This window comes from Leuresthes tenuis, unplaced genomic scaffold (assembly GCF_036924035.1).
Source record: "Leuresthes tenuis unplaced genomic scaffold, fLeuTen1.0.hap1 SCAF_2, whole genome shotgun sequence".
NCBI classification, from domain to species: Eukaryota; Metazoa; Chordata; class Actinopteri; order Atheriniformes; family Atherinopsidae; genus Leuresthes; species Leuresthes tenuis.
Window position 1 is genome coordinate 13,326,939 of NW_027325356.1, and position 26,051 is coordinate 13,352,989.

A 26,051-nucleotide genomic window follows, 5' to 3' on the forward strand; every position below is an offset into this window, starting at 1 on the left:
TGTTCAGATGGATGAGTAATGTGTTAGTATGTTGTTCATGATTCTACTGCAAGCTCCCCTAACCAGCTGAATATGATACATAAGACTTTCTCCCACAATGCTGCATGTTAGGATTCAGATGTGGATCCAAATACATCTCAGAGCTGGGTTAATTTGACAAATAAGATGTCCAATGTCAATATCAACCTGATAACTAGTTGCTTGTTTTCAGCAGATTGGTGGCAGGTGTAAAAATATGGAAAAAATTGTTTTTTTTTCTCTTCTGTAACAGAACGCTAAGGCAGTTAGATTAGACCAACCAATGTAAAACGTTATAATGACTCTGAATTAAAATAGTTCTTATCATTTTTGCTCGGGTAGATAATATCTGAAATGCTTAATAACAATGGTTTGTATTCCATGAACAAGCAGTCATATCAAGTGTAGTTGACTCTATTGTAAAAAAAAAAGAGTAGATGAGTTGACTGGAATAAAGTCCAACAGCAGAGCTGTTTTCAAAGTACAATCTCAGGATTTAAAGATGTATTTGAAACACAGTGAAGATGAAGCTTCAAACAAACAACTCAAATGTTTTAAATATATACACGCATGTGACCACATCCTTAATAAGTCTTCCTTCATCAGATCTGTCTCATAAATGTTCTCATTTACTGGGATACTTATCAATATTGACATTTTGCTGTTTCCCTTCTCGCCCTGGAATTTAATTTTTTCTTTGTTATCATCCCCTGACTCTCGCTGTTTCTGTGAACCTTCTGTCCTCACTTTTCTCTCAATCGTAGCTTGCTGTCTTTCTCTTATCTGTCTTTTTCTTGTTCTTTCTTTTTCTCATCCACCGCCTCTCGTTCCATCTTCTCGCCACCTCTTTTCAATTTCCCCATTCCTGAAAAGGGCACTGATGGTCACATTTTAGTTGGACTAATTGTCTGACAAAGGCAATGAGAGGTGCGTTATATCTCCAGAGCGCTGGTGGTCTTGTCTCCAAGATAGAAATGTCTTCAATATAAACTGTTCTGAAGGGTTAAAGCAGACAGTTTCCATTTCAATGCAAATTAACGTTGTATACACACAAACATGCACATTCAAGAAATATGAAAATAAAAAACATGATACATTCTGAGAATACTGGGACAAAAAAGAGTGCTTGGGGTTGTACCTCTCAGTTTAGTTTATTCAGGTTTTCAGTGTTTTCCCTCTGTGTGCAACAGGTTCATTTCCCTTCCTAATGGGGTCCTCCAGATTCTGGAGGTGACCAGTAAGGATGAGGGAGACTACCGCTGTGTCGCATCCAATTCTGTAAGGAGGGATGTCAGTGATGAAGCCAGGCTCACCGTCTCTGCAGGTGAGGTCTGTTGCAGTGCTTCATAGTGTTTAAAGTGAGCAGTCAGGCATCACTGAGAGCAGCTACTCTCAGCCAACTTCTAATGGGAGTTTTTGGACGACATGCTTGAAATGCATCTGATCTGTTTGAGTTACATGTATCTGTGTAAATACAGTGAACTTTTTTAAGCCAAATTGTGAAAATAGGGTTAGTTCTGGCAGGTATTTTGCAGTTATAGTATTACAAAACTATGTATTATACCAGTGTTTTAGTATTATAACAGATTCCTTCAAGACATGTATTAAGACATGCCCTGAATAATCATTCCTTCATTATATAAAAACAGAGAGAATATGAATATGCAAACATATTCCAAGTCTCAACATTACGCTTGTGTAAATTGAAAATGAATAATGGGCTAATTGCTGGTTTCAATCATTCATGTGATGTCAAATAATCCTGATGGTACATGTCTGAAGGTGAAGGTGAACAGTTACAGTCACAATGATTCCCTTCAGCTGATGTATTTGAAAGCAGCTCTTTAGTTTCAAACTGCAACGTTCATTATTGTGTGCCGTGAAGGTCAGACATGCAAGTTGAAGCACATTTGGTTGGCAGCACAAGAAAGGACAGCTGATCTGTTCTTGTTGAGAGTACATTCATACATGATGTTTTTGCTCTGATTGATTCAGGACTGTGGCGTGTTCAGCTGTAGGAACAGCTGATACAGTCCACACATTATTCAGTATCTGCTGCCACCAAATAGAGACTTGTATCATATGTGCAGAGAAAAATTTTGAACACAAGGATGACGTTTGTTTATGTACTTAATTGAAAAATAGTGCATAGGCGTTGTTTCCCGATCTGGTTTATGAAACAATTCCAAAAAAAAAAGACTTGGAAACTGTAAAATGTAAATAAAAGACAATGCAATGATTTGCATGTCACTTAAACTAATACTTTAGTCACAGTGGAACATGAAAAACATATCAGTTGTTACAAGGGAGACAATCTACTATTTCATGAAAAATATTAGCTCATATTCAATTTGATACACAACAACATGTTTGAAATAAAGTTGGAACATGACCATGTTTACCTCTTCTTTTAACAACAATCTGTAAACACCTGAGGAGAGTCGGTGTTTAGGTCGGTGGACTGCGAGTGCCGTGGTAAAACCTTTCGTCTTGCTCCTCTTTAGGTGTCCTGTTGTGGATATCCAGTTGTGCTTGGATCCTTATCCTGTTGTGAAGTCTAATCTGTTTTTATCTCAAGTTTTTTTTTTTACTGACAGTATGATTCAAGAGTAAAAGTAAACATCAATCTCAATGAAGTGGTACGTCATGGAGTCCATCTTTTCCTCTCCAAGTAAACAGTTCTCTGGGGAAATGGCTGCAACACAAGCCTAAAGCACGATGGCTAAACATCCATGTGCTTAACAACTGGAGAGGTGGTCCAGTTATATTCCACACTCTCTCATAGACGAACATTTCTCCAATTGTTGCAGCCAAAATGTTCTGTTTGAACTACATCAGAGTAGTTTCTCTTGTAGTAAGTCTTCTCAGAAAGTTTCTTAGTCATCCAGACTAAGAAACTTGACTTCCACAGTTCCTGCTGCTTGCCATTCCAATCAAATTGAGAAAAGATATTCTCTCATTTCTCTCAGTTATTTTCATTTTCTGCCATGTAATCACAAAGAAGAGCACATGGCCGCTATGTTCAGCTCTGAGATGTTGTAAAGGTCTGCTCCTCTAATATTTTGCAATACAAATGTTAAAAAGAAACGAAGTTCAGTCTTTACATTTCACCTTTTTTGGAGAGCATCTCGCTGATATAGTTCTGAATTTTCACACATGCCCGCATTTGCTTGCTGTTTTCTTGTAAAGTTCACAACACTTTGTGCTAAAGTTCAGCGTTTAAATGAAACAAATGTCTAATTCAATCTCATAAACCTACTTGCTTTTCCTCTTTGAATAGAAATGGTCAACACTCCCAGCCAAGCTTTGACATCTTGATGCTGAGGTCATCAACTGAAATAATTTTCTTCAGAAGATTTAGACAATCTGAAATATTCACCTGCTTTAAATCCACAGTCTGGGGGTTTCCATTGTTTTGTGCTTTGCATTATCCTCTCTTTATTTTTTATTTACTCGGCTCTACACAGCACCCACACCCATCTTATTCACCACTTTGAAAGCCCATCCTGCTATAAGGCGGACTAACCCACTTGAAGCCCTGTAAGAGTTGGCCGTATGTCATCTCAATGATTCATTTATGATGTGTTTACAGATTGCCAGGCCACTTTGCTGACATCATTTGCATTATAAGCTGATGAGGGCTCTATCACTCACACCAGTTGCACCTTTGGGACTGATACACACTCAAGAAATGAGTGCCCACTCAGTCCATAAATATACACTTAGAATAACACCCTTTGTCACTGAGGGGGAGAGGTATTTCTTAGTTTGATAATCAAAACCATTCAACAAACTGACATTGTAGTTCACATTCAAGCATTATTTTTTCTTTTTGATCTTGTTTTATCTTTCATATTTTGGCCAAATATCTCATCGTGCTACTGATTGTGTTTATATCTTAGACATACAGTATCAGTCTCTGTGTCTGTTGAGCCACCTTAGCCAGCCTTTTAGATTATGGCTCATTAGTAGGTTTGCACTCTGTGTCTGTAGTAGTTTGTTATTAAAGGACCCGTCAGGTGTGCACTGCTGCCTGTAAATAGATTTGATTCAAGGGCTTCCCCTCTGTTGCCTCACAAACGGCCACACATAAGGGTCCTGTAATCAGTATCTTCTATTAGATTCACATCTCCACAATTGCCATCTAATAACAATTGTTGGAGCTTTTACCATAAATTACAAAGTCAACTAAATGCTCAACATACACTAGGTGCTAGTCTGCAAGCAAAAGTTGAAAATATTTGCTGTCTCTTGGTTAGTTGTCAAGGATCAGTATTCTATACATACACACACATATATACATATATATATATATATGCCTAATACTGAATTCCCTGCACTAATTGGGCTACACCTGTGTTTGAAAGGAGTTATATAAATAAATTTAAGTTGGGTCGAGTCTACAGTATAACAAGCATACAGTATAACAAGATATTCTTCTGTCACTGTTAAAGGCTCTAATGATGCCCTGAACCCAGTTGTGATTGTTGCACCACCTCAGAACGCCACCGTCGTGCTTGGCCATCCTTCTGTGATGGAGTGTATGGCACAAGGCCAGCCGAAACCACTGGTGTCCTGGAGCAGAAAAGGTAAGACTCAAAAATGTTCTTACACACTTCCTCCTGCTTCTCATCCTGTTTGTTTATACTATATATTATGCTCTCATAATCTGCGTCTCACTCTTCTCAAACATCAGCACATCAGTATTTATAGTCATTGATAATAGTTAATAATTGTTTTTTCCATAAGAGGATCTGTCATAATGACACATGTATGCCTTTGTGGCTTTGAGATATAAACCAATGCACGCACTCTTAAAAAGTCTTGATGGAAATTATGTCATGTGAAAGTTGGAAATCTTTTCTCATGCTATGGTCATTGCAGTCTAATGCTGCATCTGAAATTATTCCAACAATCTCATACCACAACAGAGAAGAGTTTTAATTCCTTAACAACCATACTTCCACAGTCAGCTCATCTGAAATGTACAGTGATAGTTGGTTCTTGAAATTTTCCAGCATGTTGTTTTGTCAGTTTGTCAGTCATGAGTATATCCGCTACAAAATGGCGGATATACTCAATAGGGGTCTATATAGTGAACACTAAATGATTTCCCTCACAGTCTTTGAGTGTGCCAGTGCAGCTGTATCAGTGAACGTAGACTAAAAAGTCACAGAGCCCCCTGTTGGTCATTTGGGAGATTGCACATCACATCACCTGCTCTTCAAAGTGCTGTCTCTCAATTTTGTGCCATTTCTCAGGCAGTTGAAAGACTGAGAAACGGTCTCCACTCTTCTCAAGGTTCCCTTGCCTTTGTTCTCTACCTGTGTGATCTGGTAGTGTCCTCTTAAGCACTATATTGCTTTCTCCTTTGACCAGATGGAAAGCCCATTTCCACTGATGTGGTCGTCCTCGCGACAAACCTAGTGATTAGGGACACAAGGCGTCACCATGCTGGTGTCTACGTCTGCCGAGCCAACAAGCCTAAGACTAGAGAGTTTATTGATGCTGCTGCTGAGCTGCATGTGCGTGGTAAGAGTCATATTATAATATATTACAAAATGTTGAATGAATTAAAAAACGATTTTGATGTTTTTCATATCTTTGCATAGAAAACTCTTCTGATCTTGTCAGTTACTTGTCAGTTGCATGTAAATTCATAATTTTTTAGCTTAGGAGCTGAAAAAAAAAACATTAGCCCCTGTAACATAAGGATAAAGAAGTCAACATGGACTGTAACATGTTTTGTTGATCCTTTGATGCTGAACCAGTCAATAGATTCTCAGCTGGAACAGTGGGCTGACCACTGGAGGAGCTCTGATCAGTTTAGCCTCGAGAGCTTTACGAGAATTTTAACAAAAAGAAGAAGGGTAGGGATTAGTGATAAGAAAGAGAGAGACTCGGGTAGAAAGAGAGAGACTGTGATGAGGAGAAAGAGGAAGTATTGTGGAAGACCAAGCACCTCCGTGGAATATGTCACTGACATATAGAGAGAATGGCTTAAATCAAGAAATCCTATAATTTGCTGGCAAAGGCCAGCTTGAAGGACAGAGGTTTTAGTCATGGAACCATAAGCACAGCAAACACCAGATCTCCAGAGGCACAGGTCCATCACAGTGGGTCCTCAAGGCACAAGCTGCTAAAGATGCCCCAGAGACTGTCTGGCACATACAGTAGTTGCAGGGTTTATGTATGCTAGCAGCAAACAGTAGCTGGCATCCATGACTCTTTTGATTCGCATTTCGAAAAAGAAAAAATGTATGGACACAAAAAAAGTAAACTATGAGGGAAATATGTTGATGAAGATTCTCAGTTATGCTCTTTCCATTTCCCTCTTGTGGCTGTCGAGCACAGGTGTTATTTAATTTATTCCCAAGGTTTGTTTCCAGTTCGTACAGCTACTTCTTCCTCTTAATTACAACCACTAGCAACCTAGCCTATATTGCCACCCTCTGACAACGCTACAGAGCCAAATTTATTCAATTCCTACATTCATTCACATTTGCTTTTCTTGTGAATTGAAACCTGTCTAATAAAGGTAGAGTAGATGAGCATCTGTGTCATGAAGAGATCAAATAGGATGAATGTGGCTCAGTGTGCAAGTAAGTCACTTGTAAGTTGTTAAAGGGAAAGTTCAGCGTTCTTTACTTCATGTAGGTTTCAATGATTCAACCCATAACCTTTGTTATAAAATGATAAGAGTGAGCTTTTATAATATGGACTGAATTTTAATTGGAACTTTTAATAAAATGTATTGTGGCCCAATTTATATAAGTTTTACTTCTCACTCCCAATAGCGCCTCCAGTGATTATTCATCCCCCAGAGACAGTGTCTCTATCCCGGGGAAACACAGCCAGGTTTCTTTGCAACAGCTCTGGGGAACCTCCACCAGTGCTGCACTGGCTAAAGAATGGTCAGCCCATAAAGTCATTCAGACGGGTGAAGACTCAAAGCCCAGGAGTCTTGATCATCAACCAGCTGGCTCTGGAGGATGGAGGCTACTACCAGTGCATAGCCGACAATGGGCTTGGTACAGCCTGTGCCACTGCCAAGCTGACGGTCATTGTGAGGGAAGGACTGCCCAGCCCTCCCCAGCACCTTTCTGCTACACCCTATTCCAGCACGACTGTCCTGCTCACCTGGGTGAAACCTGAGAACAACTCGGACCAAATCATTGGCTACTCTGTGCACTACCAGCGCACTTCAGGTTGGTCTCTTTAATAAAGGTGTGGGGCCAATCTTTTGAACCGGTCCTCATTTTAAAAATGTATTTTATCGAAATATTTTCATCCTTTCCAGGCTCTGATAATGTGGAGTATCAATTTGCGATGAACAGTGACACCACAGAGTATCTTGTCAAAGAGCTTCTCCCTCATACTGCCTACACATTCTTTGTGGTGGCTTACTCTCCCATGGGTGCCAGCCCCCCGTCTCTCCCTGTTATTGTAGAGATGCTGGAGGATGGTGAGTATTTAAACCATTACACAGATTAAGTAGAACTGCACACAAAATAAAGCTACATGGGTAAAATACAGCCTGCTTGGGATGCTTCACTTACTCACAGAGCAAACATTAGCTGGCAAACTTTGTAACCCCTTTGGACTTGTAAGAGCTCTTGAATCATAGTCATTTAAAAAGCAGCAGTTCTAGTTCACTGGAGACTCAACTGAGCTCTTTTGCTTCTAGTTATTCTTTAAAGTCTAATTGACTTTTTTCTTTTTTTTTTTAGTTGGCAGCAGACCATGACCAATTATTAAGGAAAGACTGTTGTGGTGAATTAAATACTTCTAGACACTATGTTGTTTACCAGTATCCAGTAACTGTGGAGACTTGTTGGAGACAGGGCAAAAATGTGCATCATCAGACAGCTCAGTTTGTCACTTTATGTCTTCCTCCAGTGCCAAGTGCACCTTCTCAGCTGTCTATAGCCAGCACATCTCCCACCGACATCAGGCTGATGTGGCATCCGTTGTCCTCGCAGCACAGCCGAGGAGCTGTTACCCGCTACCGCATTGAGTACAGCACATTGGATCAGGGTGAGCAATTACTGTCAGTCATGACCTTCAACGAGCAAAACACTTTTTTGTGACACATCGAGTATACCTCGGGGGAGATTACTGTCTTCACACAAGCCATGCATATGAAAGGACACATATGTACGGTACCAATACCAAACAATGTGTCTTTTGCTTTATGATATTTTGATTAATGTTGTTATTGTTGCTTTGCTGTTTACTGTAAATCTCAGTTTTCTAAATATAACAAAAGGCAGTGTTGTGTTCACAGTTTTAATTAGTTTTCAAAACTAGTTCATTTAGAGACGTGTAATTGATTTGCTGAAATGTGAATACAGAGAAGAATTGTTTGTTCTGACTAACCCTTTCTCCAGGATGCATAGCCTACTCTCAGTGGAGCTTTTCTCATAATAGGTTGCTGCTGAAATAAAATAATATACATGAATAAATGCAGAAACAGCACATTTGCGTTCCATGACTGTTGTTGAATCATCATTTCTAAGGAAAATTAAAGTTCAGCTTCTCTTTATAAAGTCCTTGTAGCATGAGTAAAACTAGATAATTGATTATGATATTTGTGTACATAGATATATGTATTGTGTTCTACAGCGGACAATGTATTCTCAGTGGAACTGAAGGGGAATGAGACTCAGTTCACGTTGAGAGAGCTGCAGCCCAATCAGGTCTACCGACTGAGGATAGCAGCTGGAACAAGTGTGGGCTTTGGTGTTTTCTCTGAGTGGGTCCAGCACCAAACATTAGCCCACTACAACCACAGTGACCACAGCATGGGTAAGGAAAACACTACAAACAGACTCACTTGCTGTTGCTTTAATCCAAAAACCCCTGTAGCCATTTATCCAAGGTTAGAATTTAAACGCCATTATCCAGACAGTGAAGGCAGCATGGCTCTTACAAGCTTCTAATCATCAACACTTTTCAGATGTTTGTTGCCTGCTTTGTCAACAAGCATTTAATCACGTAGCATCACGTAACATCACGTAACATGATTTGCTTCTTTTCTTCTTGTTACTGTAGAACAACACAAGGCCTCGCCACTGCTACACTCGCAGTGCAAATATTCTGATGACAATTCCTTGTTGTGTCCTTGCTTATAAAGTTCTATCTTTTGCTTTCTAAATACATAGTCCTCATCTCAATAGGGATAACCTTTCTAACATCTCAGCCCACTTGTCCCATTTTGTGATGGTTTACCACATAAAAGAAACATGTTATTGGGGAGTTGTACTGTTTTATTAAATTTGTTTAAAATATCCAATTTACATAAACATCTTCTTTAAATGCAAACCTTCTCCTGAAACCTGAGATGCAAAGCACTTTTGTCATAGTCTCTGGGTTTTTGTTGTGTTTTTAGTTCTGTTTTAGTGTTATTCAGTCTCCAAGATTCCCATATTTTCTGTTAAGCTGTTAATCTGTTAATGTTGGACTCGCTCCCCCTGTAGAAATACTGCCTGGTTTCCTGGTCTTTGTTTCATTATGTCACAACTTGGTTTTTTCTTGCCATGCTCTGCTTTACGTTTTTGGGTTTATATGCTCTGCACTTCCTGTTATTTGAGGGCTTTCAGTTTTGTTTTGAATAAAAGTTTATTTATTACCACATTGTGACAACTCATATTTTCCCTCCTTATTGTAGTAAAACTGAGTTTTTCTCAGCGTTTGGTTTTCTACTCATACATGAGAATTGTGGACAAAAGTTTTTATCTGCCTTTCATTGGACCAGAGGATTCTCAGGGGTCTGAGTGTCATTCAAGTAACGAATGGTTTCTGTCTGCTAACTTTACCTTAAAGACCTGATTGGTGGAGTTTTGCACCACTGTTTATCCCTCTGTAAGATTCTACCATTTCCAAACTTCTTCAGAATTATTTTATTCTAGAATCATGTGCTTTTTGGGTCAAATAAATGCTTCTGAAATTGTTTTTTTTTTATGAACAGTTCTCTCAAACATGGTTTTCTCTCCAATGTTACACATCAACTGAAAGACCTTACATATATCAGTATATGCCTTCAGACAAATGCCTATTAAAATCTATTCACATGAAGAAGCATCTCAAGGAGCAGGACGCATCAAAACACAGTTAAAACGTGTTGAAACAAGGGGGTTAACAGACATTTTGAAAGTTAAACAGTTCAGATTAAAGTTAAACATCAAAGTAAAATGTAACAGATTAATGGCCGATTGCCAGAAACACTTATGATGCAATAACACAGCAGAAAAATGTTGTTAGATACATGTGTGTGTGACATCCCTTCACATTTTGTTCTTTAACGATCTTTTCCAGTGATCTTTGCTCCCACTGAGCTGAAAGTCAAAGCCAAAATGAACACTCTAAATGTGACATGGCATCCCTCACCCAATCATACACTGGTCTCTGGTTACAAGCTATCATATCGAGAGGTGGAGGCTGACGAGTCATCCAACGGAGAGAGAACAAAACACACCCATACCATAAGGCTCCGTAAAAAGGCAAGGTCTCATCTACTCACTGGGCTGGGTAAGTTGTTGGCAAAGGCCTCTCCAAATGCATGAACAACTGACTATTTTCATGGTTTTGGCACACTTGCAGGATTTACTGTTTTTTTTAGTGTTCCTTGTTAGATTCAGAGCAAGTGAAATTCTGTTGTCCCTGTGTAATTCTAACTTGTTTGAAAAATAAGCAATAAACAGAGAAATAGACATTTCTCAGGAAAAATACTGGTTAAGCATTTCATCAAGTATTTGGCTGAAGATGTACAAGCATATTTATGGTATTTAGGATGTGAGTAAAGAATACAAACAGAGCTTGGAGAAAAGAAAGTCACTCTGTCTCACTCTGCCCTTGTATGCTCTCCTGTTTTTGTGTCAGTCCTTGACCGGCAGTATGAGGTAAGGGTTTGGGCATTTAACAAGCAGATTGATGGAGCTGCAATGGTGTGGAAGGGAAGGACAGAGAAGGACCATGACAGAAGTAAGACTTCTTTTTGCAAGTGTATGCCCACAAAGGATTAAATGAATGCAACATATATTTACTTCTAAACCTGAATGAAACGATGAATAATGACAAATAATATCCAGATCTTCCGAGATTCAGGGAAAGTAATGTGTTCTTATGTCACAGTGTCACCACCCATGCACCCCCCTCCAATGCCCCCAAGCAGCATTCAAGCCACGGCCAACAGCTCCACCTCGATCTGGCTCCGCTGGGAGAAACCAAGGTTCAGCAATGTACGCATCATCAACTACACAGTACGCTGCAGCCCAGCAGGGACCACCAATGCATCCCTGGTATCCTACCACACCAGGTCAGAACATCAGGTTGAATCTCAATTTAAACATGCCTCTAACATGTAAGAGATACTGGCTTTAGGGACTATAAAATGCTCAAATGCTCAAATGCTCAGTTTTGAAAGACTCCTTTTAAATGAGTGTTTTCATCACAAAGTCTGTTTAGAAGCTTTCTTCTATAAAACTGAACTGTGATTAAATTAAATTCTTTAGCAGTAATAATTTAGTCCTCTTTTCATTCTCTCTTTTTCTGCCTACTCTCAGTCAACTGGTATCTACTCACATCAATTGTTTTTTTGGGTTTTTTTTTTTTGCAATGCCATACAAATCAATGCATTTTTCAAAACCGACAACAATAACTAATATGTGAGCGCAGAGAGTAACAAACATATACCACTCACACAGAACTCTGACTTGTTTGTGTGCTGCAGTTCTGCTCAGGAGATCCTGCTTGGGGGACTGAAACCTTTCACCCGCTATGAGCTGGCAGTGCAGTCTAATGGAGTGGATGTGGCCGGACCCTACAGTGGAACTGTGGAGCAGTCCACTCTCTCTGACCGTGAGTATCCACCCAGTACTAGTCAGCAGTATCTTTTCCAAGGGAGTAATATTTCTTACCTAAATTTATTAGAGAATTCTCTTAGAGTGTGAGCTTCAAGTCATTTTTTTTCACTCACTTGAAGTTGATAAATGAAAACACTCTTTTTCACAACCTATGCAGTTCCTTTGAGGTCCTTGCATGAAGAATTGGGCTCAGAAGCAGTTATACTGTGCCAAAAAAAGAGAAGCGTAGTTATATGGGGGGGCGGGTTACAGCAAGTAATGTATGTAAAAGATGAGGGTACAGGCAATGAATGCTTTCTCTGAGAAATTCAAGATGTTGCGCATTTATTTAATCTTGTTAGTGCACATCAATGATTCTGCAACTGTTTGGCTGATCAGCTGCATAGATAGGCAGATTATGCAGGGGTGCTTTTTTTTAAATTAAAATCTTATGAACCAGCTAGGGTTACAGTTAAGATTTTGTACTTTTTAAAGTCCTGAGAATCTATATTTTATGCCAATGATAATTTACTTATGTGTTTGCTGGCAGGTGATATGATAATGTGTTCACTCATGTACAAACCACTGGGTTGGCTGGTCTAGTGGCCAGAGAACATAGGAATTAGTGGTTGGCAGCGACTGCTGATAACTAGCTCTAATAAAGTACCCAGGTGTAGCAGTGAGGTTGAAGCCTTTAAATGGCATTATTACTGCAACTCACTCCATCACCTTATATCATCACCTGAGCCCATGCCCATTCCCCCTTTGTCCCAGTTGGGCCTCCTCTCCTGGTCCCAGATGGCAGGGTTATAAGGACACAGATGGGTGTGACACAGCATGTCAAATCCCCCACCAAGACCATACAGCTGTAACGCCTCATTTCTGGGCTCTAATTACTGACCCAGTCCCTCTCTTCCTAAGGGCCCGCCTCACCTCCGGAGGAACTGCAACTGAGTGCTCTGGACTCCTCCTCTGTGCTGGTGAGCTGGCGCCCTCCACTGGAGCCAAATGGTATTGTCATCAGCTACAGGATTTTGTACAGTGACAACATCAGCACACCTGAGCATGTATGGAAAAACCTCTCTCAGGATGGTGAGTCCAAGTCAACATGTTGACCAATATCCGATCTATGTATTTAGCTTTGACTTCTTGATATTTAAGTGATGAATACAATTTTTGGTGCTACTGAAAAGGTGTATCATTCCTTCCGTCTTTCTCAGGGAGCACTACCAGCGTGGAGATCCACGGTTTGTGCGGTGGCACGCGTTACTTTTTAAAGTTGGGAGCTTCTACTGAGGTGGGGCCAGGCCCTTATTCAGCTATAAAGGATGTTCAAACGCCTTTTCCCAAATATGGTATGTCCAAAGTGGCAGAGTGAGAAAAGAGAAATTGTGACACTGAAAGCAGCAATAATAAAAAGTTTTCAATGGACTGTTTCAGTGAAATTTTGCATTGATTGGTCGCTATTCAAATAGGAGCTAAAATGGTATCGAAGGTAAACCATGTTAAACTATAGATTTTACTCTCTCGATGTGAAACTTCTGTTCATATTCCCACATCAAAAGTAATCACCCTCGCATTGCAATTTGTATGCATCTTTTTTTCTCTGCCATCAGTCAGTACTGCAGTTCTGCATCTTGAGGGGTAACATTAAAGTGTGGCTATCAAAGAGGTGCCCTTATCAGCGACATAGTAGAATGTGCAAAGCACCTTCTTCACGCCCGTGTAACTTTAAGTTAGAGCTTTCAATCTCTTCACACACTTTTGTTCATTATTTTAGTTTCTTCGGTAGTTATTAAATGCTAATTTTGTCTTTTGATATAGCACTCCCCTTTGTATATTGTGTACATGCCTTTGAATAGGCAAATAATAATTATACTTTGTATTTCTCTTTCCGAGTGCAAGAAAAAAGTAAATACAGTATTTTTTTGTTAAATTTTTTTTAAGTTAAAAAAAAAAGACAGCATAACTGTTCATTTCTTTTTTCAAATGTGCTGTGATGGTGTTGCCAGTAAGAGGTGTGAATGGCACTGTTGTGGGTAGGTGGGTGAGAGTTCCTGCCATCTGTTTTCTCTCCTCTCCTAAACGCCACTGCCAAAGACACCCAGTATCGATGAATACCAATTAAGGTTTGCTCTCCCTGTTTCAATGCAGCCCTGTATCTTGTTGATACTGTAATCTTATCTTACACAAAGAGATCAACACATGCTAATAGTCCTTTTTGATAGGACTTTTGCCAATTTCTCAAAATTCTAAGTATTGTATGAGGTGTTCTAATATGTTCCAATTAGTGAGCCAAAAATGAAATAAGAAAATCAGTATTATGCTGACATTTCTCCTTGTCCAATATTTTTCCTCTGTTCTTCTATGTTTCCTGATTATTTTCACAGAGCTGGACATCCATGCAGTTACAGGCATCATAGTTGGGGTGTGTTTGGGACTGATATGCATCCTGCTATGCATGTGTTTCAGCTTTCGTAACAGCAAATCTCGGTATGTTGAGTGCTGGATTGTCAGCACTCACACAGTATTCACATTATATATCTTAGTTCCAGCTCTTATAACAACAACTTTCTTTCTAATAGGGAGATATCTGGAGCTCTCAACTCCACAGCTATGACGCCTCAGTACAGGAGAGACGGCTGTCCCGATCCAGTCAATGTGCCAGACTGCAGTGATAGCTATGAGCTGGAAATGTTGATGCCCTCAGGCAGCCAAGAGTCTGGTCAGCTGCCAGCAGAAGCCCCAGAGGAACAGAGTCTGATGGCAAGTGCTAAACTGGGAGAGGGGGAAGATGCCCCTGCACCTGAACCCAAGGTCAAAACCTGCAAGGGGGGTTCTCATTTCCAGATGGGCCAGCGATATTTTCCTTGTATTATTTTTTCCTCATGTGTTAGAGGGATAATAATTCTCATTTAGATGCTTCCACTATGTTGCTTATCTTACAGACTGCTTGGAATGGCTCTGTGAGCCATAACTGGGTCAACAGAATCACAAGATACAGAGACACCATAGCAGAAGACTCTCCAACACTGATTAATGGAGCACTCAACATGCTTATTACTGCTACTGGCATGGTAAATAAATGAACAAAACACACTGAATAATATTATCTCTTATGGGTATCAAACAGTCCCTGACAGGAAGCTTCTTTTTCTATATTTCTGGCTTTGTTTCTAGTTTCTCAGAGCCTGTCTATTCTCTATGTCTAATGTAGTGTATACTGACATATGAAGACACTAAATGACCTAGGTTACTGGCACCAAGCCAGTTAATGGAAGCATGCCTAATTTACCTTTTTTTTTTTCTCTTTTCAGTTTTTCTATAATATAATTTAATATTCTATAATAATTTAGACCCTGCTCCCTGCAATCACTGCCTCTTATCTTACAGCTACCATTTGGAACCACATTTGTTGGTTCACTATTTAATTTAATTGTCATTTTTAAAGTATGAGTTGTTGGTTTCAGAAAGAGGCAGAGAAAAGCAGCTTCTGATGGCTGGCTAGAGACCATCCATTCTGCCACCTGAAATGGCAACTGTCTTTGGCAGATTTTATTTGTTTGTGCAAGCTAGCCAATTAAGCTAACATTAGTGCCAAGAATTTACTTTTTAATGTGTATTATGAGAAACTGATAAATGTGGTATTGAATACGCACCGCAGGGTTTCATAATATTGTTGCAAAATCTCTTGTTACAGGCTAAACTGAGTATACTCAATTGATAAACCATGTAGAAGACGATAAACATTGCTCCTGTGTTGAGAGACTAATTACTCTTAATAATAATAATAATAATAATGTGGAAGTTAGTATGATCTAGTTAATTAATCATGTGGTCGTTTACAATAGCAGGTCATAAGCTAATGAGTTGGCTATCATAACACTTAAAGGCTTACAGAAAGAAATCATAATAATAATATTGAAATAATAATATAATTTTCTGACGCTTGCACTTGCTCCAAGGATTTGTCCAAAACATGGATTATTGCTCTTACAGTTAGATATTTTAATAAATCCTCACATGACAGTGACATTGTTTGTTGCAGGAACTAGACGGCCGTCTGTGCACATCTTTGTGCAGTAACCAGGTCGAGGCAGAAGTCATTGTTCACTCTGAGCTGTCAGACGCCGGCGGGGAGAATGAGGACGAGGGCAGTGAGAGTGATTCTAACACCACCAGGGGACCCTCATTATCAGAGGACACATATTCCCCTTTAGGTCAGCCAAGTTCCCCACGAGAGGAAGAACCCCCAGAAAAACATTCACTGGCTGAAAGTCCCTCGAGTCTTCCCTTGAGAACACTGTTGGCCGATCACAATGGGGAGACAGAAGTCACAGGGCACCAGCCGACTGGAGACTCAGACCCACAGGACATGGGGTTAATCAATGGCTTCCATTCTCCTAAGTCTGTGAGGTCTGTTTTGACTTCAGAGCATCTGGAAAATGGGGATTCTAGACATTGCTCATCAGCACCAGGGAAAGCCATCTCCGCTGGACTGTCTCCTGCCCCCTTTGTCAGTTCTGGCTTTGTCCACTCTACCTCAGCAGCACACACATATCTGTGCCCATAGCCTCTTCATATAGGGCATCAGCCACACATAAACACTTAAGACTTCCCCTCTGAAAGGATCCCATTGGGTCATTTTTACGCACCTCATCATTGGATTTCTTTCTCTCCCTTGCAAGTTTCATTGGGACTTTGAATCCATCATTTCATATGTGTGTGTACACACTACACATATACAGCGTATTTTTTGAGGTAGAGAACTGTCTTGAGAACATTTTCTCGATCATTGCAGCTGTACTTTTCTTTCATCTTCATAGGAAGGAAAAGGAAGATTTAACAAAACCAAGCAGATGGAAGTGGATTGGAGAAGGCTATTCCCACTGTGTCGCACATGTTCCACTCAGGAAAGAGAAAAAGTCAGGAAGTGAGCAAGCACTTGGACAAGCTATCATCAGCTATGATAGGACGGAAACGGGAAGTTCTCCCCAGGCTTGGTTGTGTGGATGCTACTACAATGTGGCCCAGAGGAATTCGCCTTAAAGAGTATGTGCACACTGTGAGATTGCAGAACACCTGTGTCTCTCTCCAGCCTCCTGCTGTCTCAGGGTCCACACACACACACACACACACACAGAGGAATCATACCTAATTCCAGTCATGCATAAACACATTCATACACATTTCCTGACTGAAGTGTGGGGGTCTCAGGTGCCTAATTATTCTAGGTGCGTTTGTAACCTCTGTATAGTTCTCTTGATTATCATATTCAGTACAAGTACAAAATGTGTCAACATGTAGGAAATGGTTTGAAAAGGAAAAGGATATTTCTTACATGTAATGTATCTTTTCCAAAATGCCATTTGTCCAGTTGGTGTGATTTTGTAAAGAGACGCTTATTTTTTTCTGTTTTATAGCTGGTGGTATCTAATTTTAAATCCAAGTATTTGGATGATGATTTTGTTCTTTGTTCAGTTACATTTGTGGGAGAACAAGAAATTTGACAACATCTGCAGACCACTCTCCTGTTTTCGACACCCAAGTAGGAATGCACCACAGTGGCATCAGCTGAAGGCAGATTTTCACTCTGATCATTTTTTAAATGGTTGCCAAGTTTTTAATTGATGGCAAATTTAGCTTGATTCTTCAAGCCTATCTGGTTTCATCTGTATGATGGAAAAAAATGTTCAAAATTCTTTATTCTGCGATCAGAGATCTGTCCAAAATGCACAAAATCTGACTTCGAATTTTTGCATTTCAATAAGACGAGTGGAGAAAAATTACAATAAAAGCTCCTATATTTTCTAACAATGAGCCCAAATATGTTGAACGTATTAATTCAGTCGGATTCCTTTTTAGGATTAATAAGTTATTACCTGCAGTGAGTATTGGTTTAAGCAGTGTACAAAGGGGACTGGTGCATCCCTCCTCGTTGCCAACATCACTACCTCATTTCTTGTCAGGATGTTTCCCGGTGTCGTTTTATTCCTTTTATGTAACTAGCACCTTTTTATGACCTTTTTCTGAACTTTTTTGACTTTACAGCCTATTTTGGAAAAATATTCGTCCGACAGTGACTGTACAATCTTGCATTATGTCACCCTGGAAATTATGTCTTTTGAGTGTATCCATCTCAGATCTCTTACAGACTGTGTATGTCAGTTTGAAGTTAATGGTTCCCTCAGTGTTCTGTACCCAGTTGAAAACATTCATACTCGACGGGTTTGATGTGAAGCATCTGAAACCTCAAAGAAGTTAAAGCAGGGCCAACTGTAAGCAAGGATCCCATGTAACTTTGTGGCAAGACTGACCTTGATACTCATTACCTGGAATTGAAGCCATTATGTGCATGTCTTTTGTAAGTTAGTTGTCAGCTGGTTCCACATGGTACTTCACATCAGAATGACATTTGTAAGGCTGAGGAGATTTCACTTGTGGTGAATTAAGGATAGTTTTATATGGGTGTAAACTGATGTTATGTCACACACCTCTGATTCTGAGACATGGGCAGGTTTGCAGAGGTTGGGATTAATTGATGGTAAAAATGACAACATCAGCAGCAACATTTAAGGCTGCAGCCTTGTTGCTTATCCTCCATCAGGTGTTTTTTTTTGTTGTTGTTGTAATGCAGCAATGAAAGGAGAGTGAACAAACCCTTTCTCACCTGCCAATGTTTCGACCCATATACATGCAATTGCACACATCTAATTAGGTCAACTAAAACACATCAGCAGCTGACATGTAAATGGTTCCTTGTGTGATGTACCAAACATCCACAACATGTTTCATTACCAACAAAACATCGTGTTTGCTCTAGAGCTTTCCTTGTCCCTGAAATTTTTAACAAAATGCATAGTTGGTACCTCAAAGAAACTTATTTTTTTAAGCCTTGCCATGTATGTATATAACATCCAAACAAGACCGACATGTTTTTCCCATGCAGTCTCAGTCATTTACAGACAGAAGTGAATGTTTGTTTTAACCAAACCTTTGTCAAAAGTTTATTGTAAGTTATTTTAGGGATGTGGGGGGCAGGGTGTCGTCCCATCAGGAAAAAAACTGATTTTGTCATATGTTACTGCAATGTTTGTTATGTACTTATAAAGCATAAAATTGCTTTAATACAGTAAAAACATGAAGCACGCACTGCACTCTCCTATTTGATAAAACACACTTAAAGGGTCCATAAAGACAAAATCAAAAGCAAGCTCACAATAAAACTGCTTCTGCAGTCTTCACACTCATTTAAGTTTTTTGTGTGTGTGTGTGCTCCCCAATCAGAGTTGTCATAGCAGGTTCCAATTTCTGGAAGTAAAACACCTGCTGTCATATCACCAATTTCAATGTACACGAGAGCAAACAGTGTCAGCTTTCTGCCTTGTCGTTGGATAGTCATGTGATCTCTGTATAAGCTAAAGAAAATCACAGAATCTAAGCGTGTATATTGTTGACCCAGGATCTTTACCAATATTCTTCTCTCCTTGTGTCCCAAGTCCAGAGAGAAACTTGTGTCCCAAGTCCAGAGAGAAACATTCTTGACAACATTCCAAGATACGTTACCTCTCTCGGCCATGACTGGTCATGGAATTGAAAGAAGAGAAGTGCTAAAACCACTAACTGAGTTTTTTTTTTCGCTCAGATAAGCTTCATCCAGGGCAGGGGTACGGTTGAATAGTTAAAAAAAAATCTTTTACCAAGTACTGTCCTTGAATGTGTTGGAAAACATCATGAGGTTTAGGAAAGATGGTAGGAGAAATCTACTACTAGAATCAACTAGAATCTGACTACAATTATGCTCAGTTGTGATATGGGTCTGCAGTCGTGAAATTACAGCTGCTCTTTTTTTATTTTCACAAAAACTTTTTGGCACTTACTCTACTGACTTCATATCAAATTTCATGGATGAGAAATCATGTATCTCATTAGTTATAATCAAAATGATTACTTCATTGTCAAGGCTGGTTGTGAAAAAATGTAGAGAAAAAGTCACTGGGTTAAACATAATGTTACAGGATGCTCACACTCGCCCGTTTGGCCTCACTTTTTTTTTTTTTTACATATAACCTAGTTATTACCTCTGTATGACAGTAATGGAACTTTGCTTTGAATGTTGTGGCTGCAAGGAATAACTCCTCTCATAAAGGATAACCTATGATACTGTGTGCCTGAGCAAAAGGAGATGCTAAAGAAAGTATTAAAGCTCCTTTCTGTAGGTTCTGTAGAATTCAGCCAGCTCTAACCTTGTCTCTAACGTCCAGGTTATTTCACTCAGTCATGAACCTTCCTAAGCAAAAAGACCCATTCAACCGGACCCCTGGCCTCAGTTTTTTTTTAAATCCCTACAGCATGAGCGGATGCTGACACAAAGCTGCTTTTTACAAAGCTGCTCAGACCATGATCGTGAAGTGGACAAAGATCAGTGACGAGATCAGTGACTCATGACATTAACCTGAGGTAGTGTTTTTAGCAAGCTCACAATGGCTAAAATCTATTTTTTTTTTCAAAATCATTTATGGAGCGTTCTCTCACCCAACATAGCCATTTACAAACTGCTGCGCTTGGCTCACAGCAGCTGTTCCCTTTGCCTCTGTTGTTATTGCATTGAAATATTATTTGTTGATGCTCTTTTGCTTGGTAATGGAGAAAGTAAATCCTCTGCTCTGCAGTACCAGACTGTTCTAACAGATATTTATCATGTAAAAAAAAAGAAAGTATTAAAAAAATAACAGTGCAGGTTCAGGCTTTGGAGTTAGCCAAGCAAAGATGCAATGACATCCTTCATGAAGTTAAAGTTCAGGATGTAAAGTCTTAGTTGGAAGAGTTTTGTGTTTTGTTTCCACTCATATCTCCTTTTAACCGGGCTGTTTTTCCTTTAGTGTCAGTGAAGTGGTGGGCTATCACGGGGTGTTGAGCAGCCAGTGAAATTTAAAGGAGGGTTAGCATAAAAATTGCCTCCAGCATAAAGGATGTATGCTCTCCTTATAGGAGCTCTATTACCACGTTTAACCACTATTTGAATATGTGTAACTTTTTAGTACACCTTCTTTTTCTTGGCTAGAACAATCTGATTTTTTTGGAAGAAAATATCTCATGCTCTCATTTTGTAGAGAAGATAATTAATTTGATACTTGTGTATATTTTCATTCCTCTTTCTCTAAGGGTTTTATTAAACCTCATGTCGGTAACTTGTTGATTTGATTCTGATCAGTTTCTTGATACTGCAGATTTTGTAACAAGTAGAACATATAGGCATAAGCATCCTGTTGTTTGGCGAGCCAGGTTTTTCCACAGAGGATGGGACTGTTGTTTCGTTTTACCTCATTGTGAATTCTTGTTCATTACAGTCACAGGGCAGCAAATGAGGAGAGGAGGGGGCAATGGAGGCAATCTGAACCGACTGTTACACTGCAGGAGTAGGAAGTTTTAAAGTAAAAAAAGAACAAAACTCTCATTCTGTTGTGTAACTGGAGTCAGTTTTTGATTTTATTTTTAGGAAGAATGCTTAAAGGGACATCCTCCTAATGCAGGTCATACCTCTCAGTGCAGGCTGCCATTTATAGAAATATTGGTATCTTCTCTACTCAGGTGCCCCATCTAAAATTGTAAAGGTACATGCCAGCATATCCACCTCAGATGCTTCCTTATTCTGTCTTTTTGGAAAGTAAATCAAGGAAACTTATAGACATTTTTTTGTTGTTGTTGTTTTTTTTTTTAAACAAATCTCGGTCTATTTGTGTCTCTCTGTCTCATCTCTGTGCATTTTGGTGCTTTGTGGTGAGCTGCTGTTTTCAGTGATGTCACATTATTCTGCAGTCTTGGAGTGGGGATGTCTTTACTAGTTTACTGTGTACCTGCTCATTTCTGCTTTTCAGAGTGTAAGCACACACTCAGACTCTGCTGCCATGTGCCATCTCTATGTTCAGAGCAAGAACTCATTCATCACACGTGCTACAGTCGAACAAAAATGTAGGAGCACTTATTGTAGATCGATGCCTGTTCTTGGGCAATGAGCAACTTAAAACTGTCATCTTTTCTTTTCTAGAAGTGCAATTTTCTTAACCTGTAAAATGACAGATTACTCATTGTTGGCTCACTGTGGCCATATATAAAAATAATTCCTTGTTCAGGAATCAGCCACAGGATAGTTAGTGCTTTTGCTCTGTAGAAATACTTCCACTGTGTTGCCATATGTGAAAATGTACAAAATGTACAAAAAAAAAAGTCACAGCAACTGTGAAAAAGCCTCTTATGTAAATAAACATCAAACACATTTAAAAGCAACACGTGACTGGTATTTTTTTTTTTGTATCTCAGTATCTCAGTCAAACTGTTCGTGTATCAATCCATTTTTTTCTCTTCAATCACAACTTTCTCCAAAGATTTATCATCCAGTTTCCCTTTTCCCTTTTTATATGCCCCAAAATGACTTTCAAGATATGTGGAAGCTTTCCAGTAGTGGCTATTTTATGTCATATTCCTTTCATCTTGGCCTTTATGTTTTGTCACTGGGTGTGATAAACAGTTGTTACAGTCTGCTTAAGAACAGGACATAACAGTGGACAGTTTAAGGTGATTTAGCAATATTTATTAATAAAGATGAACAATTGGATAAGAAAAGGATACACCAAGCACCCGGAGGTGCCCCTGCTGCTGGCAGATGGAGGAAGAGAGTTTAACCAGAGACCTGCCAATCATCTAACTGGGCTGAAGTCGACAGCAGGAAGCACCACAATAAAACAGGATGTCTCACCATACTGCCCTGTCCAGAAAAGCATTAATTGATTCAACTTAAACTTGTTTTCCTAAATAAGAGAGATGAGAAAACGCACTCCGATTTTGTGAATAATGGCGCAAAAATGATGCAGCTAATTACCAAAGCGACCAACATCTGTTATATCTTAATATCTGAGGCTGAATATGAATGTTTGCAAACGACAACGTACACAATGAGTCGTAACATTAAAACTACTGACAGGTAAAGTAACACCGTTCATCTTGATACAATGCAATGTTCTGCTGGGAAAACATGCGTCTTGGCATTCATTGTTTGTTCACACTTATCACCTAACTAAACATTTTTGCAGGACCACTCACCCCCCAAAAAACTGCATAGAATGGGCTCGAAGCAAATGACCCATGAGTCTGAAGTGTTCATCGGGATTTTCTTTTCTTTTTCAACCATTCTGTTGTAGATTTGTTTAATGGAATCAAGCTTTAGTTGTTGGACAGATGGTCTCAAATCTGACTCTTGAATGCTGTGGTATACAGAGAAGGTGCAAAGTGCCCAGGTACTCGGGCTGCAAAACAACCCAAATCATCAGATGACGTCTGTGAAGCACAGGCTGCAATTGAATAAAGCCTTCGTATTAATAACTAGCCTGTAAGCTTTTTTTTGGATTTACATAGTGGCTGGGTACCAACAACATTCAGGGACTTTGTGCCCCACCTTAAATTCCAATATAGCTTATAATAATCAAACAAAAATAAACATACAGTTCCAAGAAGCAACACTAGGGGGTAGTGTTGTCATTCCCCTCACAGCACATAAACTCGTGCCACTCCCATAACAAGAGACAACAGCCTTAATGCTGGTAGACCTCACACCTCGTTTAGCTACAGATGTGTCCTACTGTATAGATCACTGTGTCCCCATAATGTAATATAATGTCTACATGAAAGGAAAGTGAGAAAAAAAAATTTAGAAATACTTCTATATCACAAAATACCAGATAATTACAGTGGACTCTGTATGTGTGTATGTATTTGTATATACATCGATCAATTTATCGACGTCCAGCAGAGCTCGTGTGGACAAGAGTCTAAAAGACAAAGTTAAAAAAAAAATTTAAAAAAAGAACAGGAAGGTGATGGAGATAACGGGGAGATGAAGGCATGTGAGTTAAGATGGGCGCAACGAGGTGACATCAGATGGAAGAATCCCCTGAGGAGTTCGATAAAAGCTTCCGCTGAGCTATGGAGCAGTCCCTCTCCCTATCTTTAGCCACTCATCACTGTTGATCAGAGGATGAGGCTTCCCTCCAGACATTAGAAGGCGGTTAAACATGTACAAACCCACACACGAAGACCTGTTATTCATGCAAAGCTATAGCTATGGAATCACATTTTTGCCACCGAAGAACAAAAACAAAATCAAACAAAAAATGGAATGTTAGTATCTCGGAATTCTATACACGATCTTAGAATTCTGACCTATATCTCAAAATTCCAAGACACTTTCTCAAAATTCTAATTTTGTGTCTCAAAATTCTTAATTAGTAGCTCAGAATTCTGACTTAATATTTCAAGCCGCCACTCTTACCCTACATGTGAAATCTAAGGAGGACAGAACCACATGTATGTGTGACTCACAACAACCTGCTGTGTGGTGAGACATTGCATTTTGAGTTAGATACTAAGTCAAATATTAGTATTAGAGATTTTCTTACTTAGATACAATTTCCAAGTTGGAAAAATTTTATCTCTAAGTACCAACGTGTCTTTTCCAATCACATTGGAAGAAATTTGTTTTGAATATGTACAGACAAATCCAAATAAATGTAGAAAAATGACATTCTCATACACACTTCTCCTACTTGTCAGTGTACCGGTCTAAATATGTAATGTGTTTTGTTAGTATACATATTGTGTCTTTGTCCTTCAGCAACGTCGTGGTCACTGGGCTGCTTCCCCATCCCTCATATTTCATCAGACAGGCGAGGGAAATGCAATGGGTCAGGTAAGAGCTGCACTAATGGGGGAGAGCTTGCTGCCTGTCCTCCTTCTGCAGCGACACTACTATGAGTTCAACATTCAGTCCCAGCTCAGCAGGGCTTAATGCTGAACTGTAGCCGCACTCTGACAATTCAAAGCATGCTAACGAAAACCTTTCTAATTAGCATTTTTCAGATTAAAATAATCTGGTATCAGTTTGCTACAGTTGGCAAGAGAGAAATCGGTTCTTATAAAAGCACAACGCGTGGTGTATTTATAACATTACTTTGTAGCCATGGGGCTTGTCTTCGACAGTTTAAAAAGACATTACATTAGTGGGTTGGATGGCAAGTTGTATTGGCATTACAGGCACATTCCCAGTGCCTATAAGGACTGATATCTTTGTCAGTGCAACCATTTCTTACTCTTCATATGGAAAGTGTCCACATGCATGTCCACCAGCATCATGTGCCCGACCTTTTCCCCACATTAATTTAGCTACTCAATTAAATTACTTCAAGAACTACCACTACTTACAGATAAGACACTTCCACAATGTCAGCCCTACTGGGGGTTATAACCTGCTAAATAGTGTCAAACTAAAGAGAATTAAAGGAGATGAGGTGGAAGATAAAGAATGCAGTCAGAGAGGAAGGGATTTGAGTTGAGGATGAATGTGGAGGAAGTTATCTGCTACATTTGGCCTACATATTTCTGGAATTATATTTAATCCTGCATGCTTTGATATATATGAAACAGCTGTAAAAGGTGAGCTCACATGGGCACAGTTGGCAGAGAAACCCAGGAGGCTGTCAGTAACGGCTGTGGACTAGCTGCCTGTTCCTCTTGTGGGCCAACAGTGAGTTGTTATTGTGGGCCAAGGATGGCCATGAAAGCTTCCAGCTTTGGGCAATGTATGTGGATTAAAGCGTGGATGTAGCCGGTCGGCGAGGGCTTGCTAAGAATAATTTAAAAAAAAAATTTTTACTCACACTTTACATTCATCCCTGACCTGATATCAAATATGCAGAAGTTCAAATCTGTGCATATATTACAAAAGCTCTGATAAAAATATCAAAGCACACCAATTCATTAAATGTACCAAAGCCACTGTGTATGCCTGTTAGTATTACTAAGTTTGGTGTTTGTTACTGGCATGCAATCCGTCAGCTACAGTGATGGCAAAGTTTAAATGCCTAATCCACTCTTAAATAGTTTACAAGGTAGACTTCTTTCTCTGTATAACTCTGCATATGGGCACAAGAAACAAAAACAATCTGACAGAGATAACAAAAATTCTTTGAGAAAGTAAAGACATAAAGCCACTCATTCAACATAAATATATTGGTATGTTTTGAGGTGCAGATTAAGCCTGTTTCCACTTCATGTAAAATGTAGTAGAGTATGTTTGTTTAAACCCGTCATACTGATAAAATGTGTACGTTTCTGCAATGTCTGGGTGGTGTTGATTTT

At 39.4% G+C, this 26,051-nt stretch overlaps 1 protein-coding gene across 2 annotated transcripts in view; it reads left to right on the forward strand.

The window, feature by feature from the left end:
• Positions 1–22,148, forward strand: part of igdcc4 (immunoglobulin superfamily, DCC subclass, member 4) — a 48,963-nt gene extending 26,815 nt beyond the window's left edge. Inside the window, exons 4-21 of one of the 2 annotated variants that reach the window (XM_072380246.1) lie at positions 1,209–1,342; positions 4,473–4,607; positions 5,398–5,550; positions 6,816–7,226; positions 7,319–7,483; positions 7,918–8,055; positions 8,644–8,826; positions 10,336–10,548; positions 10,900–11,001; positions 11,152–11,335; positions 11,750–11,877; positions 12,783–12,953; positions 13,082–13,216; positions 14,252–14,354; positions 14,447–14,678; positions 14,810–14,938; positions 15,910–16,377; positions 16,688–22,148. In XM_072380246.1, coding sequence (XP_072236347.1) covers positions 1,209–1,342; positions 4,473–4,607; positions 5,398–5,550; positions 6,816–7,226; positions 7,319–7,483; positions 7,918–8,055; positions 8,644–8,826; positions 10,336–10,548; positions 10,900–11,001; positions 11,152–11,335; positions 11,750–11,877; positions 12,783–12,953; positions 13,082–13,216; positions 14,252–14,354; positions 14,447–14,678; positions 14,810–14,938; positions 15,910–16,377; positions 16,688–16,798 — 3,295 coding nt within the window. In that variant the 3' untranslated portion in view covers positions 16,799–22,148. The remainder of the gene's footprint in view (positions 1–1,208; positions 1,343–4,472; positions 4,608–5,397; positions 5,551–6,815; positions 7,227–7,318; positions 7,484–7,917; positions 8,056–8,643; positions 8,827–10,335; positions 10,549–10,899; positions 11,002–11,151; positions 11,336–11,749; positions 11,878–12,782; positions 12,954–13,081; positions 13,217–14,251; positions 14,355–14,446; positions 14,679–14,809; positions 14,939–15,909; positions 16,378–16,687) is intronic. The other variant, XM_072380247.1, reaches the window with a different exon arrangement.
• The last annotated feature ends 3,903 nt before the right edge of the window (positions 22,149–26,051 follow it).